The 24,618-nt window shown below is 37.3% G+C and overlaps 1 protein-coding gene across 1 annotated transcript in view; it reads right to left on the bottom strand.

Moving 5' to 3' along the window:
• TMPRSS15 (transmembrane serine protease 15) overlaps nt 1-24,618 on the bottom strand; it is a 133,162-nt gene that overhangs the window by 2,537 nt on the left and 106,007 nt on the right. Inside the window, exons 19-24 of the mRNA XM_004264466.2 lie at nt 24,310-24,405; nt 20,392-20,441; nt 19,492-19,666; nt 6,572-6,753; nt 5,211-5,306; nt 1,892-2,031 (exon numbers count right to left, since the gene is read on the bottom strand). Coding sequence (XP_004264514.2) covers nt 1,892-2,031; nt 5,211-5,306; nt 6,572-6,753; nt 19,492-19,666; nt 20,392-20,441; nt 24,310-24,405 — 739 coding nt within the window. The remainder of the gene's footprint in view (nt 1-1,891; nt 2,032-5,210; nt 5,307-6,571; nt 6,754-19,491; nt 19,667-20,391; nt 20,442-24,309; nt 24,406-24,618) is intronic.

The following is a 24,618-nucleotide window of genomic DNA, read 5'->3' on the forward strand; positions in this document are numbered from 1 at the left end:
TTGGAACCAAATATGAGATTTCAGAGATCTGGCATGAGTTGCTGGCTTAATGTAACCCAAGCATCGATAACATCAGCAGTCATATTTTCTACCTAGTGCATGAGGTGCCTGCCACACAACCCCCATTAACTCTAATTGAAGTTGTACAGCTGATTTCCCTTCTGAGCAATAATTCTATAAATCTCCCTCTAAGTGGCAATATATCTTACCTTTAGCACACTCTTCATTTTAAAAGGAAAGTATAAGAGAAAAATTGTAAACAAGAATGCTATCCTATTCGTCTTGAATATGCAAGTGTCATCAAAGCAGAATAAATATAAAACTAAGCTGAACATTTAAGATGACATGAGACATTGGCTTCACTAGAGAACACATATTCGGATCCACCTGTTTAACTGTCTGTTAAGAAAGTCTTGTATTCAGTCCAATTATTATGACATATGTATTAGTATGTGTCCATATAGATAACAAGTTGTTTACACTTTAACAAAGTGAAGCCCTTTCCTCACAGTATAGATCGCTACATCTGCATTTGTAGATTAGTAATTTGCTCAGTACTGCTATCAGGTTTAATCTAATCCAGTAGATGTTAGTGCATTAATATTTTATTAATTTTCAAATATAGAAAATATGCTCCAAAATTTATTTTAAAAATCTCGTAATAAAAATTGTTAATATTTTTGTGCCCGTACTTAATGCCTTACATGTGTTATCTCTTTTAAACCTCTCAATAATACCTAAGTGACTTGCCCAGACTCACTGGTAAGCGTTAAAGCAAGGGTCAAAAAAGTAGTTTGAGCACAGAATCCATGCTTTCATGGCTAGTCCATACGGCACCTAAAATTTAATTATAAATCTAAAATCTAGCAGAATTTACTTTTTATTTGTTGAATGTATATAGATTTCATGGAGCTGATAGATGGCTACATTATTTCTAGGTGGAAATAGAGACACAGATGTAGAGAACAAACGTATGGACACCAAGGGGGGAAAGTGGCAGGGGTGGTGGTGGTGTGATGAATTGGGAGAGTGGGATTGACATATACACACTAATATGTATAAAATAGATAACTAATAAGAACCAGCTGTATAAAAAAATTAATAAAATTCAAAAAAAATAAAAACATGTTTTTATCTTCCATGAAGGTTAGTTTGTGGGTAAGAGTTTTCTTTGAAAGTCACACAAGTCAAAAGAATGAGCAAAAAATCACACCTCTCTAAAAAGTTCCAATTGAAAACCTCATTAGGACACTGGATGCCAACTTATTAGTGCTTCTATTTACTTATTTTAATGTTATTCTCAAAGTATTTGTTTTTTAAATAAATCAATTTTTATTCTGTAAAAAAAAAAAAAAAGCTAGTGATACTTCAAACATATTGCAGGCTCTCTAGGTTGGTTTTCATGCAGAAATTATTCTGGGTCACTGGACGCCTGGACTAGACTCTAAATCAGGGTTGAGAATTAGAGGAGTACAGGCCAATTTGGCCCACAGACCTGTTTTTCTTTGATTTGTTTGAATAGGGTTTTAAAGAATTTGAAATTGAAAATAAATGATTCTAGCTAAGGTACATACTCTTCAGTTCACCCCCAGGCCCAATACTGCATACTTTTCCTGGCAGTCAGACACATCCACATGTTATGCCTAGTCTCTAAAGGCATCTGATTTGTAACCTTTGTTGATAAAAATTAGTTCTGTTTCTAATGCTCAGGTCCACCCAGGAGTACTATGCAAATAAGCCACAAATAAAAGTGAAAAGTCACAGTTTTGTAAATGAGGAAATGAAATTAAGACCCTGATGATTTCTGCACTCCCTAATCATTGTTAAGTGATGAACTCATCATGTAGCAATGCTTTCTGGAAATATTGAGTGAGCAGTTTTACATATTTACCTGACAAGAATCTACACCTCCTTCTTCGTAGCCTGCACACACCATATTTTCTGTAATGTTATACTCTGGCATCTCTTGTTGGCATTTCTCATTTGATAGAAGGGGAACATCAGCTTCTTGCAGTATGTCTGCAGGAGGACCTGTTCAAAATGGATAATGCAGCCAGCCAGTCAGAAGTCAGAAGTGATCATCATTGAAGGAGCCACCATCAGTCTTTTTATTTCAATAGTTCACTCTCATTACTGAGTACTGTGTGTATACATAATGGAACTAAATGCTAAAAGCACATAATAAAGCCCATCTGCAGATTTTGCCAAGTGGGTAACAGTAAAACACTTCTTTAGTTCCCAAGGGCTAGCAGGGATGGTGGGTTGGACTAGACGGTCTTTAGGTATTTTCAGTAATTTCAAATGGTTACAGCATTGCTTATGGGGGAAAAAAGCCCGCCAACACAAAAAGTTTCATTCATGGAAATCAGCAAAGTCTCAGAAATCCAGCAGTGCTTTTCATTTGGCACCTGAAGAGGTGCTCCCTTATAATGGCATTCAGCTCCTTCGTGGGGCTGTATGAGCAAACAGGTGCGTACTGAACAGGAGACGAAGCTCAGAGGAACTGTGCCCTGGTCTCAGGGCAATCAGCTTGTCATCCACGTGCAGGGGAAGAGAAAGGAGGCATTTAGTAGCAGAGTATACTTCCATGCTTTTCACAAAATGACTCATCTACTGGAAGCATGAATCTCTGTTTACCGAAATACTAATCCCAAGAGGGATGTGAAAAAAACAGGTGTCTAGTGCACCCAGAAAAGGTACATGATAAGCACTTTCTAATAATTAGCAATTCTATTTGCTTTCTCAGGAAAGGCAGAAAGTTGAAAATAAGCTAGTACATTTGACAGCCAATGTTGTTGCAAAAATGTATGTGCCCTCATTTCTAGCTAAGTTTCATCACCACACTAAAAAGACAAGAAACAAACGCGCACGCGCACATAGGTGTAAAGCAATGTATATGTAATCAGTGGTGTGTTGGTAAATGTTTAATAACCGATTTTTCAAGAAATAAAAACAAAGCCCCACTGTGTATTGTCTGCCAATTTGTCTGTTGTAAACACTGCAAACATGGTCAATTTCAAAGTATGACAGTGTGAAGTTGGGAGGCGATTACCAGCTGGTGCCGTGACTTCAGAGGCTGGATGACTTTTCAAGTTTGACAATGAACTTGAATTTTAAAAAGTGATTTAGAGAGGTTAAGATGGGGGAGAACTTTCAGCATCTCACTGTCATTTGTTCTATGAAGATTGAGGATGGGCTGGTAGAATTAGTTTTAGAATAAAAATAAAAGAAAATTTTGCTGCTTGTCAAGGAAGAAAAAATTGTTTGGATATATGATAAAACTTTTTGGTAGAAAGAAATTTGAGCAGTGTTCTTACCTTTGATATTTGTCAACATGAGTTACCATGAGGATAATTGAAAATATACATATTCATACCAAAAAACCCACATAAAAATGTCAGTAAAGTTATTTAAGTTTACTAGTTGCCTTAATTTAATCAAATAATACTCCTTTCTCTCTTAGTAAGCAACATGTTCATGATCTTAAAAAATTAACTAGTGTAATATACTCAAAGGGGAAAAACTGGGGTTTTAGAAATAGTTGGAAACCCTAGGAAAAAGTTCATAACATTTGTTAAAATTGCCACACCCAAGAAGTATTTAAAAGTAATCTGTTTATTCCTAAATGAAATTGATCTCAGATGCAGATTTTTTTCTTGTCTCCATACCACTCCTAGAGACTTTTCCTAAGTCAATTAAATGCATACCTTTAGTGACAATAAGCAAATGTGAGCAAGTTTACTCAACTCTTAAAACAATAATAATTTCCTATGGAATAAAGAGTCTTAAATTTTGTTAGTAGATAATTTGCTTTGAAGAGTACATTGTGGTCATAAATGTCTTTTAGCTTGAAGTCTGATAGAGAAAATATCTATCTAAGAATCATTTTTACTCTTTAGATTTCAAATTTAATAAGTCATGACATTTTTCAAGTGGAGGAAATACAATAATATACAGACTTTGACTTCAACATACTTTATGGGCAGCGGAAATGAAGCATTTCAACAACATAACGTAATTGCAGTGGAGAACCTTTGTCAGAATCGTCAGGCAAGGGTTTGACTTAGATTTTATGCTCTCTTTTACAAGAAGTATTTTAGCTGTGAATCCTTTGCTTCTGGGACATGCACCTCTCCACAAGATTTTGTGCCTTTTCATCTTAAATGCAATTAGGATTTTTAAATATCATGGATATGACCTGTTGTAACTCTAGAGACCAGGTTTTTCCACCCAACAATACTGCTGTTCCTTTTTGCTTAACTATTAGTGAGTGGTCAAACTCTAGCCTAGACGGAGTAACTCCTATTAGGAATTTTGAAACCAGTGAAACTTGCAGTTACGTTTAGAGGGTTTGAAGTACTAGAATGCTTTTTAAAAAAAAAAAAAAAGTGTGGTTATTTTTTTCCATTGTAAGACATGCTTTATTTGCCATGAAGAAAGAAAATAAATTTTCCAATTTAACTGTGGCATTTTTTTTATTTTACATAGTTTAATGTGAAAAAATGTACATCTTAGAGTTGATGAAATATTGCAAGGACATTGGAATAAATTTTATCGAGGTATCGTTGGCATACAACATTATATTATTTTCAGGTGTACAACATAATTCGATACTCTTTGTTTGGAAAACATGCTATTAAATAATGCTGGTGAGTCATTGGTTTATTAATTTATAGTCTTCAATGTAAGATTCATGCCATATCTGAGTCTTCTTGTCAGTAGGCAGAATGAGCATGTTGAAACTGACTCCCTTCTCATCTTAGGGAATGTGAGTGTGAAACATTTATATCATAAATACAAATAGTTTTATTGATTTGGAAAATGTGACAGTTAATAACTTGGCTTTTGATGAGACTTTATCCATATGCTTTATAAAAATACATTTTTGTAGCCTTTGGTTATATTTATTTCAATAGGTATATATTTTCATCAGAGAGTTTATAATACTAAAATTAGATATTGAGTTTAGGGAATGCTTGAATTTCCCTCTAATAAGAATTATAGTTTTATAATATGCTCCATGCAATTTGGAAAAAAAATTAACTCTACAAATATGCAACATATGAATATAAGCCAGACAGTGCTTTTAAGAGATATTGCCCACAATTGTTATAGTATAAGAGTTTTTTAAAATGTTGAAAATATTCACAGGATAGAGCAATAGCATGCTTTTTACTAATAGGCATTTTCTATTGAGTCTGATAATTTACCTTGATATACAAGTGTTCCCCAGCCAGCAATAGAACAAATTCTTCCAGGAGGAAAAACTTGATTTTCTTCGGGTAAACAAATAGGTTGTATATAATCTGTAAACATGAAAGAAAACAAAAACAAGAACAGACACACATTCATTTCCAAAAGTTTTAAAAATCAATCATTTTCAACATTTCATCTAAAAAAAGCCTTGTATTTTCATTTTATCCTGCCTGGACATTTTTTAGACATCAATCTTAGGGGATAGAAGCATTTCAGAGAAGCACTTCTTTGACAGTGGATTAGGTACCACTGATGGCCTTTTAGGATCTTCTCCATTGTCTCTATGACTCTGTTATTATGTACACAACATCCTAGTTCTGGAATTAGTCATTTACATTTGATTTTTAAATAATCACAGTACTTAATAGAATGTGGTTCCAGTTCTATGAAAATCTTGGTAAGACTGTTTTTTTCAGGGTCAGTTAAGAGAAACTTGGGCAAATGTTCTGAGGTTTTTTTTTGTTATTTTCCCCAATTACCTACACATTCAAAAAGCTTTTAGGCGATTGTTTTATAGGGTACTTACGGAGGCATTAGCATTGGTGGCTGACTTTTTCAGCCTTTCTCCAACAGTTTGCAAGCCTCCTAACATTCATTCAACATCCATGACATGTAAAACCCAAGGCAGACACAAAAGTGAATAAAAGGATAGGTCTAATACAATGAACTGCAGCAATCATCTGCCTTTGTTAAGTGCTCTCACGCATGCGGAGACAGAATTCCAGAGAAGCACAGGGACGCACTCTCTCCTGACTGGACACTGGGAAAGTCTTCAGTGTAAAGGTTGGAGCTGAGCAGAGCCCTTCAGGATGAAGTTCACTCCCTCAGGTGATTTCTTGCACCTTATCTAGGTATTTGGAGGAAGTCCTCCATCTGCTATTTTATTAATATTATTGAATCTCCTTTATGAATGACCATTCTTACTCACTTTGCTCTTTGAACATATGCTTGTCTCTCACTTTGTCCTACTCCGGCCTTTGTGGCAGATGGACCTATCTTTCTTTCCCATGAGAAACAAAGACGGCACACAATAGAGCATGACCTATTATCTCTGGGCTGCTCCTTGGAGTTTACTGATATAGAGGGCTCTTAGAGTTGTATTTTACTGTTCAATTTTCTAGAAAGTTGGATTTAAGCACTGTGATGAAGGTAATTTAATGTGTTTCTCTATATTCCCCAATTCCATTTAAATTATAGCGATTTCTATAACAAATTATCCAACTTTTATGGACTATTAATGCACTGGTACTGATATTTCAAATCTAATTTTGAATTAATTTGGGCAGATAGGATGACTAAAACTGATTTCTCTTACCTGTGTAATTCACTTTCGATTCAAGATGCATCATGGCAATGTCACTGTCCTTTCTCCGTTTATTGTAGTGTGGATTTATGACAATTTGGTCTATCAACCGAGTTTCTATTTGAGAAGAAGTCAGATTCGATGTCATATGCAGACCTAGGACTGCTTTCCACTTAGATGGCTCTAAATTTCTCCTTAAGTTTAAGAAAAAGAAGAATAAGAAACACTCCATCCACCACAGTTAGTTTCTAGAGATCTTCACAGTAGGTATTTCAGAATTATGTGTTCCCATCCTCAAATATTCTTGAGTTTCTTTGAAGAATTCTTCTTTAAAAATATTTCCTTAATTTCAATTTTTTCTGATCAGATCATAGAGGAAGCCTTAATTTGTGCTAATCTCTATAACTTCTCTTAAATCATCTCTTAATCTCTGGTTCTAGATTGTGGTTCTCAACTTCCATTTCCCATTAGAATCACCTGGAATGCTTTTAAATAATGCTGTTACCTGCTCCCCCTTCTCCATCTCTGGTTTAATGAGTCTGGGATGGAGAGGGGCATTTTAAAAATTCATTTTTCAGTTAAATCTCCATGTTGATGATAATGCATAGCCAGGTTTGAGAAACGCTGCTTTAGATCATATTCGAGTGTGGAGACTGCATCTTTGTGCAGGGTTTCCCTCAGCAACCACAGTAGCTATGGTAACAATTGAAGGAGGTTCAGCAGCATCTCCTGTTTAGGAGGTCACTGAATTCACACAGAGTTCACATAAGCAGTAAAACCTATTATGATGTTTATAAGCTAATACATGAGCTTGAGTAATTTCCACACATAATGAACTTGAATAATTTTTCATACACAATGTTGACCACTGATAGTGTACTGGTAAAAGATAACATTTGTGTTATAGGCAGATTAAATTGGAGAGTATATTAGAATCTGAAAGTGTACAGGCACTCCTAAATGTGCTACTGGCCTGCAACATATTCATGCCAAGAAATTACCAGTGAACAGCTGGAATTAAGCCAACTGAGCCATATTCACAATGAAGTCAAAATTCAATAACTGCAATTAGAGCAGAGCTAGTGATTTAATTCTCAATAGTTGCAAATGCCTAGTTTAACATGGTATTTCAAATGTTAAAATACAAGTCACCTACAAATATATAAATATATAAAGAGCATGAAGTTATTTCAAGTCCATCTGTTTATCTTTTTATCTATCTATTCATTACATTGTTATATTTCCTAAAGGATTATGTTTGATCAAGTAGCAGTCTTCAGTAAAGCCGATGAATGCCCAAGCATCCAGAAAACACCCTCTGATAACTGCACTGCCTTAAAATCTGAGGAAACTTACTAAGTGTTTTATAGCAGTAAAACAACTCCCATTTGTGGAGAAGCTATTTTGTGCCAAGTGTAGTGCCAAACACTTTGCATCATCTCATTTTGCCTTTAACACAATTCTATGGATTTTACTATTAGAACAAACTGGGTGCTAAGAGTTTAACATTGTAGGGTAGAGAGGATTGGTGCCGACCAGCACTCACCAGCCTGAGACGCTTGTCTGCTCACCCGCTGGCGCGGGTAGGGGCTAGGAGCTGAGGTTCGGGCTTTGGAGGTCAGACCCCAGGGAGAGGACTAGGGTTGGCTGCGTGAAGACAGCCTAAAGGGGGCTAGTGCGCCACAGCTAGCCGGGAGGGAGCCTAGGAAAAAGTCTGGACCTGCTGGAGAGGCAAGAGACGGTTGTTTCAGGGTGCACAAGGAGAGGGAATTTCTGTTCTGTGTGCTCACAGAAGGCAGAGCACCACCTAAGTGAGCTCCAGAGATGGGCGTGAGCTGCGGCTATCATCTTGGACCCCACAGATGGGCACAGACCACTAACGCTGCCACCGCTGCCACCAAGAATCCTGTGTGCAAGCACAGGTCACTACCCACACCACCTGGGAGCCTGTGCAGCCCACCACTCCCAGCGTCCCGTGATCCAGGGGCAACTTTCCCGGGAGAACACATGGCACGCCTCAAGCTGGTGCAACGTCAGGCCAGCCTCTGCCACCTCAGGCTCGCCCCGCATTCCAATTATGACTACTGTACCCCTCCCTCTCCCCGACCTGAATGAGCAAGACCACCTATTCGGCTGCTGCTTTAACCCCCTCCTGTCTGGGCAGGGAACATAGGCCTGAGGGTGGCCTACATGCAGAGTTGGGGTCAAAACCAAAGCTGAACCCCAGGAGCTGTGCAAACAAAGAAGAGAAAGGGAAATCTCTCTGTGCAGCCTCAGGAGCAGCAGATTAAATCCCTGCAATCAACTTGATAAACTCTGTATCTGAGGAATACCTGAATAGACAACAAATGTTCCCAAAATTGAGGTGGTGGACTTTGGGAACAACTGCAGACTTGGGGTTTGCTTTCTGCGTCTGATTTGTTTTTGGTCTTATATTTATCTTAGTTTAGTTTTTAGTGCTTGTTATCATTGGTGGATTTGTTTATTGGTTTGGTTGCTCTCTTCCTTTTTTTTTTCTTTTTGTGAGTGTTTGTGTTTCTTTGTGTGATTCTGGCTATTTAGGTTTGCTTTTACCATTTGTCCTATGGTCCTGTCTGTTCGTATTTTTGTTTGTTTGTTTGTTTTTAATCACTGTGTGTGTGCATGTTTCTTTGTGTGATTCTGTCTATTTAGGTTTGCTTTACCATTTGTCCTAGGGTTCTGTCTGTTTTCTTGGTTGCTGTTGTGTTTTGTTTGTTTCTTTCTTTTTATGACTGTGTGTGTGTATGTTTCTTTGTGTGACTTCGTCTGTTTACTTTTGCTTTTACCATTTGTTTTGAGGTTCTATCTGTTTGTTTGTTTTGTTCTTCTTTTCCTTGTGAGCCATGTAGCTGGAAGGGTCTTGGTGCTCCAGCCTACTGTCAGGCCTGAGCCTCTGAGGTGGGAGAACTGAGGCCAGGATATTGGACCACAAGAGACCTTCCAGCCCCACTTAATATTAATCAGTGAGAGCTCTCCCAGAGATCTCCATCTCAGCACTAAGACCCAGCTCCACGCAACGGCCAGCAAGCTCCAGTGCTGGACGCCCTATGCCAAACAACTAATAAGAGAGGAACGCAACCCCACCCATTAGCAGAGAAGCTGCCTAAAGTCATATTAAGTCCACCAAAAACACACCACCGGACATGGCCCTGCCCACCAGAAGGACAAAATCCAGCCCCAACCCCCAGAACACAGGCATGAGTCCCTCCCCACCAGGAAGCCTACACAAGACATTGAACCAACCTCATCCATGGGGGCAGACACCAAAAATAACAGGAACTACAAACCTGCAGCCTGTGAAAAGTATGGAGTTTCCTTAAAAAACTAAAAATAAACCTACCATATGACCCAGCAATCCCACTACTGGGCATATACCCTGAGAAAACCATAATTCAAAAAGAGACATGTACCACAGTGTTCACTGCAGCACTATTTACAATAGCCAGGACATAGAAGCAACCTAAATGTCTATTGACAGATGAATGGATAAAGATGTGGCACATATATACAATGGACTATTACTCAGTCATAAAAAGAAACAAAATTGAGTTATTTATAGTGAGGTGGATCGACCTAGATTCTGTCATACAGAGTGAAGTAAGTCAGAAAGAGAAAAACAAATACCGTATGCTAACACATATATATGGAATCTAAAAAAAAAAAAAAAACAAAACTTCTGAAGAACCTAGAGGCAGGATGGAAATAAAGACACAGACGTAGAGAATGGACTTGAGGAAACGGGGAGGGGGAAAGTAAGCTGGGATGAAGTGAGAGAGTGGCATGGACATATATACACTACCAAATGTAAAATAGATAGCTAGTGGGAAGTAGCCACATAGCACAGGGAGATCAGCTCGGTGCTTTGTGACCACCTAGAGGTGTGGGATAGAGAGGGTGGGAGGGAGGCGCAAGAGGGAGGAGATATGGGGATATATGTATATGTATAACTGATTCACTTTGTTATAAAGCAGAAACTAACACAACATTGTAAAGCAATCATACTCCAATAAAGATGTTTAAAAAAAATAGAAAGAAAAGAAAACACTATATAAAAGCTTTTCCCCATCAATTATATTTATAAGGTTTCCTAAAATATAGTTTGTTTAGGAAAGCGAGAATAAACTTAATTCTCTCCCTTAATTTCCATCTTTCAAAGTAGAAAATTGGAGCACCAGCACTCCCAGTGGTGACAAATGAGTTGTATTTTACGGAGGGACAGAGAAAGCCTCTCTGTGTTTGAGCACGACTGATATTTGGTTAAGGTTATTCTATCAACTGTAGACATTTTCTTTAAATGCTCTGAGTGGTGTGTTTGGGGCCTGTAGGCTTTCTTCGGCCTAGGTCTGGGGGCTTCTGCCATACTCCACCAGTCTGGGAAAGCTTCCTCCCTTCCAGCTGGGCCTTTGAATGGGGAATTGGAGATGGAAATCTGGCACTGGGGTGCTCACTGTTCCTGGGATGTCTTTGTATGTAAGCTTTATAGTCTACACTGGTACGAAATACACATTCAAAATAAAATAAAGTCATGATTCCAAAATAAATAAATAAATAAAAAAATAAAATAAATTAAAATAAAATAAAATGGTAGGGCAGAGACTTTATGTGGGATGGTCTGATTTTAGAGGCTTCCCTTGCACCAGGATACTGGGGAGCCTCATATAGCTATGGGCAGGTTCTGTGGGAGGGACTGAGAACATGAGGGGCAGGCTGGGAGGCAGGAGAGGGAGACATTCCCACTGCCGTTGGTTACCTGGGCTCAGGTAGGGGAGGATGTCTCTGCTTCTACTGATTGGTGGCAGCTCCTTAACTCTCCAGGTGCTGGGCCAGGAGGGCATAATGTGCTGCAGAGGCCCTGTTTGATTATCAAAGGCCTTCTCACTTTCCCTTTTTCAGGTCAGAGGAATCAGTACTTTGCCCAAGTTGGACATAATGATAATTTCAGATGCTCTGACAGCACCCACTTCCACTGTCCCTTGGGTCTCCCCTGCCCACTTTGACCTGTCCAGGGAGAAGGGGTAGGGTGAAATCTCCTCCCTGGTGTCCTGTCTCTGAGCTTCTTTCTCTGAGGACAAAGACTTGAGAATACAGAAGTCATAGCCAATGGTACTTAAATTTTATGAAGCAACTGAGAAATTTTCTAAAAATTCAGATTCCTAGTTTCTAGTTCTGGAGATTCTAATTTGGAAGGTTGGCATGGTACCCAAGAATTCATACTTTGTAATCACTGTTGGGGTACTGAGCAATATAAAATCCTTCTAGCTTTTCCATTCACCCAAAGCCAAGAAATGGGGGAAGAAAGCCTTCCGAGAAATCATTGCAGATGAAGAAAAGGGACTTAATTATATTTCAAAATATTCTTGTTTCAAAGCATCTACATTCCAAAAAAGCAAGGAGAAGCTATAAGGCAGAAGACAGGTGGGGATAGGAGCAGGACGTAATCCCATGGGATAGGCAGACCCCAATTCAGCTGAGGCTAAAGATGGCAGAAATAGCTTACCTTTAGGTAGAGAAAATTGGCTGAATTTTTGCTACATTTCACCTTTGCCTGCTCTGGCCAGAGTGTTTTTCTCAGTAGCAAGGGAAAGAAAGGTACAGTTTGATAGGAAACAGGAAGACATGATCCTGACTTCTGTAACCTCAAAGCCTAGCATACTCCTTGGCACACACTAGATGCTCCACAGATGTTGCACTGGATGGGATGAACTAGCGCTGCCCCGTTCTATGTTGCTCTGTGTTGGGTTGTAAATAACTTCACTACTCTGAGCATAAGACTGTCCATTTGTACATGGAATTTTCATTGTGGTGGGAAGTAAATGTGGTAAGATAATTATGATAGAGCAACATAGTATGCTGAAAGGAAAAAAAAAGATCAGGGCTTCCCTGGTGGCGCAGTGGTTGAGAGTCCGCCTGCCCATGCAGGGGACACGGGTTTGTGCCCCGGTCCGGGAAGATCCCACATGCCGCAGAGCGGCTGGGCCCGTGAGCCATGGCCGCTGAGCCTGTGTGTCCGGAGCCTGTGCTCCGCAACGGGAGAGACCACAACAACAGTGAGAGGCCCGCGTACCGCAAAAAAAAAGAAAAAAAGATCAATGGGACCCGATACTATAAATTGAATTTTTTTAATGTTCTACCATTACTAATGGTGGCATAAAGCAACCTCAGCAAGTTTGCTTACCGCCAGTCCCAATGTTTACCCACAGCACAGAGCTTTTGGTCTCTATTAATCATTCTCCAATGAATGGGAAAAGATTCCTGAGAGAATAGCCAACTCCTTTTTTTAAAGGCAAGTAAAAATTAGAATGCCCTTGAAATGTGGTATTGTCAGAGAGCAAGAAAATTTTCAAGAATATCAGAGGTAATTTTTAAAGAATAAAGGAGCCACATTAAATGGGATAACACTAACTAGCTTTAACAATTTGGGCATCATATAATAATCATAATAATTATCCTAGTTAATAAAATACACTGTTAATGAAGGCCCATGAGTCGATAAAGAAACTCAAAAGCAACAAAACAAAGTGTGTAAAAGGCAGTTGTATTGTGAAAGAAGGGTAGACAGGGAGGATGTGTTCAATTATTAGTCTTTATTTTGAGTAGGGACAAGATTGTCATACATGTGAGTATTTCTATTTCATTAAGTAGAAGCATGTTTTTAAAATAAAGGTATGCATTTATTTGTTTAAGTGTAAAAGAAGAGAAGTAAGAACAGGGAAACAGGAGTAAGCCAAATAATCCTCAGCATTATTTGACCTGGTGGATTATTTCTAGAAATTTAAGTAATCACCTTTGAGCTCCTTTCTTCACTTGACTCCCAGCCAGGACTATCCACACACTTGTGATTGTCCTTTCATTTCACTCTTTGATTTTCCTCAGTTTTTCTTTCCCAGCTCTTTTCTTCTCAAAAATCTAAATATTTAGAATACTCTAGAATTCTGCCTTCCGCCTTCTTCTCTTCTTCATTAACAGTAATTCCATAGATGATCTCATCCAATGCCATGACTTTAAATACCAGAAATATGCTGAAAACTTCCAAATTTGTGTTTTAATTCTTGACTTCTCCTCTGAACTTTAGATTCACGTACCTATGTGCCAATTGGCCAGTAAATACCACTTCAACTCTGGTAGGAAGTCTCAAGTTTAGTATATAGAAATCAGAACTTTTATTCCCCTTCCAGTCCTGTTTCTTCCCATTTTCCTCATCTCAGTAAATGATATCAACACTCATCCTATTGCTCAAACCCAAATCCTTGGTTCTTCTGCTCATCTATCTGTGATCACTAGTGAGTTTAGATAGCTCTAAGCATCTGAACTTACTAATGAGATCCAGACATTTGTCCAGCTTCCTCAGCCATAATCTTAGGGCCACCATTGTTTCTTTCTGACTGGTCCCCCAATTTTATCCTTGCTCCTCTCAACAGTCTAATCACCACACAGACGCCTAATTAGCTAATGTCACTCTTCTGCCTTCTAAATTGTCTCACTTCCCATTTACCATGGGCAACTGAGTCCTCACCAGAGCTTAGGATCTGGTCTTGCCTGCATCTCCAATCTTGTTCCTACCCCACTGCCAGTCACTTCCTGATCAACTGTGGTAGCTGGGCTTCTCAAGGTTTCTGTTTTCCTGCCCTATCCTGTAATATAAGCATTATTAGGGCAAAGACTTTGTTCGTCCGTAGAGCACTATTATCCCCAAAACTTAGAACAATGCTTGGCACAGGATAAGTGCTCAGTGACTGAATAGATATATGAAAAACAAGAAGCAATCCAGGAGCCAGAAAGATTGAGCACAACCAGTGGTCACACATAACAGCCAGGTAAAGAGAGGGGAGTTGTAAATAAAGCCATATCAGGACAAGTGGTTACACAAAATACATAAGGAAAAAGAGGGTACAGTAATGTGATCCAAGATGATGAATTAGTTCTCAAAGTAGAACTAGCTTCAGAGATCTGATGCTGGAACTTCTAGGAAATAAAACTTCTGGGTAGACTAATAACTATAATAAGATACCTGCTAATAAGAAGTGTGTTATTAAAAATAGTGTTAACAGAATAATGTCAAGGAAATGGGTTATATAATATGGGCCGTGGGTGACTTGAAGAATGCATAATTTTAAGGAGATGATGCCAGGTTGGAAATTGGTAAAACCTATGAGAAAGGCAAAAATCTAAAAGATTCTAGTGAAGCAGTAAGAAATTTTTTACCTATCAAAAATATGAATAGCAACTCAAGCTTGAAATCCGTTGGAGTCAAGATCTATGCCGTAACCAAAAACCAGTAAGTCACTAATCTAATCTTGAAATCTCTACTCGCCTAGGAAAATATTCTTCCTTTTTTGATCTGTAAAAGTTACTATAATCTTGAAAAAGTATTATAGTATTTCTGCAACCTGAAGAAGATAATTTATTATTAGCTGATCTCCTAAAGCCGTAAAAATAGGTAGATAAATAGAGAAATTAACTAAACCCATGATGTTTATTTTTTAGAGTAGGTTTAAGTAGAAATGAAATAATTTTTAAAATATTATATTTGAGTAGATTCTGTATCCTAGACCTATTTAGTATGTTTGAGGCATTAAAAAGAATCCAAATTTTAAATTGTAATTGCACTATCAATTAATTAAGCAATGTTATTTTATAGTCAATACTGTTTTAAAAGTTGGTTTTCAAAGTTTTATTAGTGCAGTTAAATTAATTTAGCACTAAATAAAGTATAAATAGTAGTCTGTATTTCTTGCCATACACCAAAACACCTCATTATGAAATCATCTACTTCAGAAATGTTAACACCTATTTCAAGAAATCATTTGAATAAGAAATGAGGTAATCCATATGGTGCATTTGGTCTTCTCTGAAGAGCAAGTTAAGGAATGGAAGATTGGCAAGAGGCTTCTCTATGGGTAATTTCATCATTGATATATGTCTATTCAATAGATGTGATCCAGACTGTAAATCTATAAATGACCAGCCCACCCACCATGGAGACTGAATAGTGGTCCCTTCTGGGGTCCACTTCAGGGATGGTGATGACTGGGAAGGGGTATGAGAGGAATTTCCAGGTGATAGAAATGTTTTATGTCTTGATAGGAGTGTCAGTTATACAGGCTGATGCATTTTCAAAACTCATCAAATTAGATACTTAAGATTATACATTTTGCTATATATCAGTGGGAAAAAAATGAAAACAAATATTAAACTCCAGTTGGTAAGTTTGTTTACACAGTGGTATGGGTTCACAATTTTCAAACTACTTTTCCATTCTAAGTGTGAGCAAATCCATAGATATTTTGTGGACAGCACAAATAAGATAAGAGCTACAAATATGGAAGGAAAAAAGACTAGGATGTACCCTATGGTATATTATATGAATTAGAGCTATCCTTATGAGTTCATGTTTGTATGTACAGAGCTATGTCCATTGAGAGGGTCTAGAAGCAGGACACACCAGCAGCTGCAAGGGGCATGGAAGATCTTGTTTTTTAAAATGTAAAAGGAACTAAAATAGCTAAATGGACTTGGGGTTTCTTATAGAAAGCTTGATTTCAGGGCAAAGGCAGGGAAAGCACAAGATGAACCTGGAACATCTTATTTTGCCAGAAAGTAAAAATGTTCTCAAAGAATGGGGATATATCAAGACCAACAAGGGAGAAAGCTTGAAGGGTTTCCCCAAATATAAGGACTGTCTATAAAATAACTTGCTTGTATTAAGAAAAATAACAAAGACAAGAAAGAAAGCCTGAGAAAGACAAAGACAGTAAGGCTGATGGAAAGGCTATTCTAGATTAAAGATGAAAGAGGCATAGCAAATAAATGCAGTGCGTTATCCTAAATTGGTTCTCAGGTGGAAAACATACAAACAAACTACAAATGTTATAAAGGGCATATTTGGGACAATTGACAAAAGTGAATACATACTGTATTAGATAATTAGATTAGATAATTGTATTGACTTAATGTTAAATTTCCATGATTTTCTGTGATTATATAGGAAAATATCCTTGTTCTTAGTAAAAATAAAAAACAGGGTAAAGAGGCACAATGTCTAACCTACTATCAAATGATTCAGAAAATAAATATTTCTCCAAATTGGAGGGAATTAAAGAATGATAAGAAAGTTTTCATAGCATAAAATGTAAACAACTGGTGAATCTCGGTGAAGGTACACAGGAATTCTCTGTACTGTTATTTGCACTTTCTGTGCATGTTTGAAATTATATCAATATAAAAAGTTTAGAAAATAAATGTGCTGAATGTCTCGTGGGTAAGACTTAGAGTCTTCTTTCACAGACCTTTCCTGAGCAGGAAACAATAAAAATTTTATTGCACATTTCTATAACTCACAGTACGCAAAAGCATTGCAGCATCTTAATTTTGTCCTGACAATCACCCTAGGAGGTAGATATCCTGTGGACACCCTACAGATGAGGATCCTGAAACCCACAGATACTAAGTCACACAAAGTCAGTAGCATAAGTTGGATCAAAATATTCTCTGGTTTGAAGTCAACTTGTCTTTAAATCGCAGCAAATATTTCTTAAAAACTTCACAGATATCTCTTTTAAGGTTGGAAAAGAAGACAAGTCAGTAGTAGAGAAACAGAACAGGCACAGGGAAGTTTAGTGACATCCAGGAATACTGAGGCTGAGGGGTGGGAAAGAGAGTGTGGACAATCTGAATGCAGACAGTGAACTGTCCGATTAGACCATTTAACTACCCACAGGTGAAAACTCCTGGAGTAGATTTACTTTGGGGTCAGGTCATTTGTGTAGTATGGTTTCAATAAGTTTCTTGATCTGGGTTCTTCTTTTTATTAGGAAATTAAGCTTTTTACTGTATACGTAGAGTTTTAAAAAGACAAATAAGACTCAGTATTAGCATACTGGTAAGAATATTTTTTGGATAAAACTATTTGAAATAATATCAGAAACTTTCTTGGTTAGAGACATAAAGAAAAAAGCAAGAAAACTCCTGGTAACTGGAAAAATAAGAACTAATACCACTGAGTGGCTAAGGAGAGTAAAATGCAAGGTTGGTGAGCAAACGTTTTTCATCACAATTCTGTTACAGCTTATGTTTGTTTGCTTTTGTTCAAACTGAAACTGTGTGGAAAGACATTTTATGTCCTATATGACTGAACATGTGTTTATATTAGATGAAACTGCTTTTCTATTTCCCTCATATATTTACGGTTTGAAAAGATGTTATTGGTATAATTGACCTATAGTAAGTACATCTGTAAGGTAGCTAATTGAAAGAAGTCACTAATATCACTGCAAGCCTGGTTGACTTTTAGAAAGCATATGTTCTGCAAGAACATCAAATGGACGAATTTACAAAATCTGAGGTTAATACAGGAGGTGGCTGTCTTACTAAGACCTACCTATGATGCAGCAGGAAACACTGAATTTCTAGCTAAAGATACCTTTTACTTGTAACACAGTTAGGAAATAGGTTACCCACCTGTGGCACACCTAAGGCATAGAGTATGTATAGGTAAAGGTTGAAGTCATGTTTAGCAGGGGGTGGGAAAGTTGGCTGCTGTAGACATTTGTTATGATATGGCTGAAAACAGATTAAAATATAATTATCAAGAGGCAGCAAAGTTAAGAAGGTGTAGTTTAGATATGGAAGAGGCTATAGTTTAGTCACCCAGATACGGGGTGTAATGCACAGACTCAGACAGCTTTAGATGTAGATGGGCAGTGCCTTGGACAGTCCTTCTGGAGCGCAGGTAATTGGCCAAGCTTGGATGTAGCTGAGTGTCCTCATTTCCAGGTTCCCAGCCTTACGAGTTTGAGTTTACTCTCACTCTTGTATGATGGGTATTTCTGCGTAGGCTCAATCCTTTAATACTCCTTCTCCCTGGCCCTCCCTATCTCCCAAATGATTTTGACAGCCTCCTGTAGCTGATAGTTTGTCTCCATCCATCCAAGACCTTTCAATGCCTGTGTTTGTACGGAGTTAGTCTTTTATCCTGATTAACTAAGGCTGCATCCTCCATTCTGAACACACACACTTCTCTCAGAGATTCTGAACCCTAGAGGCTCGTTCTAATCCTCACAGGTAAGGTCATTCCCTGGAAGTCTCTTGGGGCAGGAAATCACCCTTGTCAGGGCTTATGAATCTTTAGGAGGAAGTTACGTTTTTTTCTAACTTAATTCAGAAGGGTTGGAGTACAATTACCTAAAGAGGTGCCCTCTTTCAGGCAGAAGAAGAAATTAACATGTTCTTGGGCCCAGGAATATTGATGTTTATTTCCAGGCCCTTCCACCCGCTCTCTTTTCTCCTGTGACACTGCTTTAAGAATGGCTGCTCTAGAGGGAGAAGATAAATTCTAAAATTCAGCATGTATTTTGTCATATCAAAAAAAGAATTCGGCATGGTTGATATTAGTTCTAAGTTTTAGTTACAGTTAGCATCAAAACAGATCTGACTTGAGAACTAAGGAAACATTTTTATGCTAATTCAGAGCAAAGCGCTTACACGTGAATTTCAAAGGGCACACTTTTTAATTTGTAACTTGAAGGCTATGTATACATGCTTTTTTTGACATTGACACTTTGCTGACAATAAATATTGTCCTAATTGGCTGATAACCAGCAAAATTTATATAGTGAAAACTAATTTTATACCTTAAAAAATGCTTATCTTGTAAATAGGTGGAAATTTCAATTTTTATGTATATATGAACCATAATACTTGATCCAAGGGTCTAATGAAGAATACATTTTAATTATACTTTCTCTATTTTTATACATGATTTTAATGGGAAAATGATTGGAAAGTTTATAATGTTATAAACAGCAGGAACATTTCCCTGCTGGGAGGGTTTGGGGAGGCTGCCTGAAATGGGATGCCTAGTGTCTGCTGGGGTCACCTCGTTGGGGAAGGGCCAGCTGTGATATCGCACTCACCCATACACGCAGTGGGCGGCTGACACCAGCCAGTCCCTGATGACCAGAGAAGCCCCACAGAGCAGCCGGTCGTTATAATACACAGCAACGATCCAAGGCCAGGCTCCTTCTCGGGAATTTTTTCCTCCAACGATCTTCGGGCTAACTTCTTGAGCCACCAGTTTTTTTCCACACGCTGTTAAGATCATTGAAGAAAGAACTTGTAGTTAATTTTGGTGGATTTCCTCTGGTCATGAAAATTGAGTGGATCACTGCAAAATAACTTTAGGTGACATAGTGACTCTAAACAGAATGATTGTGATGACTGAATAGGAAAAACTGATGCCATTGCTACTGCCACCATCTTCAGTAAAGCCTAAAGACAGTCTTCATAATGTATGGAGATTCCTCACTGATGTGTTGCAATGGACACTCCCTGTAGATCACAACAACAGGATGAGAAGACTCAATTTTCAAAGTGACTTACAGGGTGATATTGGAGAGAACTGTATCCAGGCACGTTGACTGTTTTCATTGTTGCCATTGGAGTAAATCTCAGGAGCTTGAATGATGGAGGTATTATTACACAGAGAAGCTCAGGATGGTGTAATTTCAAGGCTTCATTACAGTACTCCCATAAGTATTAAGTGCACATTTTTAAAATTTTCACATATCACAGGGAAATTTAAAATTGACTCATAAAAAAATCATCTTTTTCAAGATTTCAAAGGACATGGAAATTCGTGAAGTATAATATCTTCTTAAATGCCTTTTTAAAATTCTGCCGCCTCTGTCTGTGTTATCTACTATTAATGAAATTTTGTGCACATCCTTTTGGGTGTATGGATAAATTTTAAAAAAGAAATAAACAGAATTTTAAACTGAAGGCTTGAAGGAGAACAGGAGGAAATATTTACTTACATTTATGGTTACATTGTAACAGAATCAGTGAATCCTCTAAGCACTGTTTACTGTAATAGAAGAACAACTGTATTTCAAAAATGGTGCACACAACATTTTAAAGCAAAACATAGTGTAAGTTGTCCTATCTTTTCTCTTTAGTAAAATGGACCTTTAAATGTGTCATACATAAAATGCATAGCAGAAAATCCTCAAAGTCAAATAAAGCTGAGTTCGTATCTTTAACTCTACTGCTTACTCTTCATGTGATTTTGGATAAGTTGCTCAATATCCCCAAGACTCAGTTTTAACATCCATAAAACAGGGGCAATAGTACTTTATTGGAGTTTTGTGAGATGTAAATAAATATTTGCAATGGAATTATTATTGTGTGTTATACACAATGAATACCTGATGAACGGTAGCTTCTGTTAGTTTCTGTGAACCAACCTTGGATTTCACCGTTCTATGATACAGAATATGCTTCACTATTGCTAACGAGGGCCTATTCAGGGCCCCAAACTGTGTGTGAGGCTGTGTACTTTATTCAGGGAATTCAATGATGAATGAATCATGAGTCCTGCTTTCAAGGGAGGCAGACATGTAAATATAAAATAAAGTGCAGGCATAAATAATTAAAAACTCACTACCCATTTAAATATTTGGATACCAACTTTTTTCAAAGCCAAGAATTCTAAAGAAAAATTAAAACAAAGAAAAAATTTTAAATGTGTTATACTTACTAACCACTAGAGGGCAGTATAACACAAGGAATTAAAGTACTTGCCCACACCTTTCCCTGATGGCAGCTACTGTAGCTATCGTTTGCCTTAAAACACACAAGTACACACATATAATTTTAATGGTTTCTATTTACATATTTAACAACACCTACTGTGCATGTTTTTTAGGTGTTTGAAATTTTAGGGAGGAACAAGTCAAAAAACATAAAACATGGTGCAAGATGCATATGAGATCATTAAGTACAACAAAATAATTCAGTGGGTCTGGAACATACATGATAAGGATTACTTGAAATTACATGCATTCATGTTGTCTGAAAAATCCCCGAGAGCAGACATAGCCAATTGAAATATAAGTAAATATACATTTTATTAATAAGCAATGTGCATGTAGGTATATCTATCTAGATATAGATAAATCAATATGCATTCATAATTCCCCAAAGAAGAAGTCTCAGTTAATGCTGCTTCTGTTATCCACCCATGGTTAGGAGAGAAGTCGTTTTTAGGATGTACCCCAGCATACCGTCAAGTTTCATTCAAACTTTCTACATCTACAATATCCATCAATGAAAACTCATATTCAAAATGGTTCATCATTTTTAGGTGTTAAACAATATTTAAGACTCTGTGGTCTGTGAAAAATGGATGAATTTCTTTTCAGCAAGCACAGAAAAGTTTTTGGTTAACTTAATGGTTACCAGAGAATTAAACTGAGCTTAACACCTCATTCTTCAAGTGTTTTGGTTAATCAAAATTTTCATACACAAACACACGTAGGGTCTCAGTATACAGCAGTAAGTTGCTTCACTTATGGTCAGAGTGAGCAGTGAGTACATTTGTCCAGGTACGTTATAGAGATTAGAGGAAAATAGAATAACTTTCCTGGCCTTCAGTCCTGGAGTCAGAATTAGGTCAGCCCTCTGTATGGGAAAAAAGTCGATGCCATGATCCTGTGTCTTGCTTTCAGCCCAGAGGGACAATATTGGGATACAAATGGATGGGTTTGTATCTACTGTGTTGACAAAATGAACTGATTTCTCTCCCTATATATGCCCAACAAGTGGCCTTTTTTCTTTCTTTTTCCTTTCCAGAACTGTTATTTAAAGTGGTATGCTGCCTTGGAGAGTTCAGAGGTAGCACAGTAGAATGGCAAGTGGAAGGCTTTGAAGCCAGATAAACCTGGGTTAGAATCTCATGTTGCCTCCAGCTTTGTGAACGAGTCCAAGTCACTTATCAACACCAGGCTTCTCTCCTCATCCTTACAGTGGAGCCATGCTACTTAAGTCAAAGAGACTAGAAATAACCTCTGTAACATTGCAATGTTTCTGCCACAGCATCTGTCACAGGACAGGCATTCAATAAACTGTTGATAAGCACTCTATATCCTGTACCTAGCACCATGCTTAGAACACATTGTCAATCAATATATATTAAGTCAAATTTTTTGTTGTTGTTGTTATCTAGGACTACTAGACAAAAAATTGGAGGAAAGGGAAACCCAATACTGGCAGCAGCATGAATTGTACATTTCCAGTTATATCAGGTCAGATTGCTGGTACCATGTTGAATGGCCTTCTCTCAGTGGTGGGAAAATAGTAGTCTAGTCATGCATATGCCTCATAATAGGAGAAAAAAATGGGGATCTAAGTTGATCTTCATAGTTGGAAGAATCATCTTCTTTGATATCCTCTTCCTTTCCTAATTTTTTTATTATGACCACTAGTGAAAGGGTGTTTTCAAAAACACCAGATTTCATGGGGCAATAAATGTATTTCTGCAATAAATACATACATACATACATACATACTAAGTGCATATATGTCTGATTTCCTGTCAACCCAGTATAAGGTGGCTAATTAAGGAAGAGATTAAGAACGTTCTGGATTATTGATGTGATGAAAGTTTCAAGTATCTTTGTGTGTAAATGGTGTCTCTTTCAAATAACATGAACATACATACAATAAAGACATCAATGTATAATGATACTGGCATTTTGTTGATAAGCATGGAATAAACTAGTTCTTATTTTAAATATGCATATAATTAATATAAAATATTCTGTACTTTTTCCTTTTTTTCTGATTCTTAAATGTCTATAAAATATAAATAAGAGACATTCTCAGCATACACACTGTTCAAGATCTATAATGATAATGCAAATTTAGACATGCTTTATAGAAAGGAAATCTAGTAGGCCGCTTTCTCACTTGCAGATGGTTTGCTTCACCCTTGATGAGACTAATAAAATCAGTCAAGGCCCTGCAAATATTCATATAAAATATTCAACTGCAAAGTACTTTGGTACTAAAACTACTCCTTTAACAATCTGTTTTACTGGTTGAGCTCACAGACATGGCAACTTTTCATGAAGAGCTGAGTAATTATATAATTTCACTTTTCACCATTAAGTGTATTAAACAAAGAACTTCAAGCTAATGCACCAGCAATGATATCTTAAATCCTTGTCTGTTGTTACAGCTTCTTCTTGAAGTTACTATCTTCCCATCCAAGCTGGCCTTTAATGGAACTGTAAAATTCAGAAGCCAATTTCAACCGAAGTTATCATTAATTCCCAAACAGCAGAAATGACATAATCTAAGCTAAAACAGGTCTTTGAATACAGGAAGGATGCTGCTTTTTAAAACATGAGTAAAAGCTGTAAAAGTGAACCTAATTGTAAAGAGCAAAGGAGAAAATGCAGACACAACTTAAAGTCTGTACTCTTTCACTTAATAACCATGTTCTATTTGCTAGAGAAAAGAATACCATGACTTTTTTATCCCTTTCTTCTCTTTTGATGATAACTAATTGTGTCACTCTTTTTAGTCTGATCAACATTGGACCTATTTATTCCAACTCTCACAATTTCTTTGTATGGGGTTTACTTGTTTATAAATCCAAGAGTATGGATAAAAAGAATGTGGAAGTAAAACTTATTGAATCTCTATCAGTGTGCTCTCTAATTACACTGTAATACTTCATTTGACCCTGTTACCATATGTATATGAGGATTAGGCAACGTTATCAGATAGGATCGATTAGATACTGTTTGAGATTACCTGAATAACAAAAAAGTTAAATAACTTTTAAGATTATGTGGCATATATGGTGGTATTAAAATCTGACTGACTTCAAAATCCACCTTCTTTCCTGTCCATGTACAACTAGTCAAAGAACACATTTTGAGACCCACCTTGGTGTTAGTATTAAGCTGCCATTAGGTGTTGTGTTTAGTTGTACAAACGGTCCATGTCCAGTAGAAAAGATTGGCATGGATGAGTTTCCACTCCTAGGGAAAAGCACGCAGACAAAACAAAAACACAAACAAAAAAGTCATAAACGAAACTTCTAGTTATTTAATGCTGTGGACATTGAAATAAATTATGAAATCCCAGGCAAAGAGATTAACATTTTAATATTAAGCTTCAAATGTTTTGATGTCTAAAAGATGGTACAACTCAGTAGAAGAATTACTCATAATGACATGAAATGTAATTTTAAT

The sequence above is a fragment of the Orcinus orca genome, chromosome 5 (genome assembly GCF_937001465.1).
Source record: "Orcinus orca chromosome 5, mOrcOrc1.1, whole genome shotgun sequence".
Classification (NCBI taxonomy): domain Eukaryota; kingdom Metazoa; phylum Chordata; class Mammalia; order Artiodactyla; family Delphinidae; genus Orcinus; species Orcinus orca.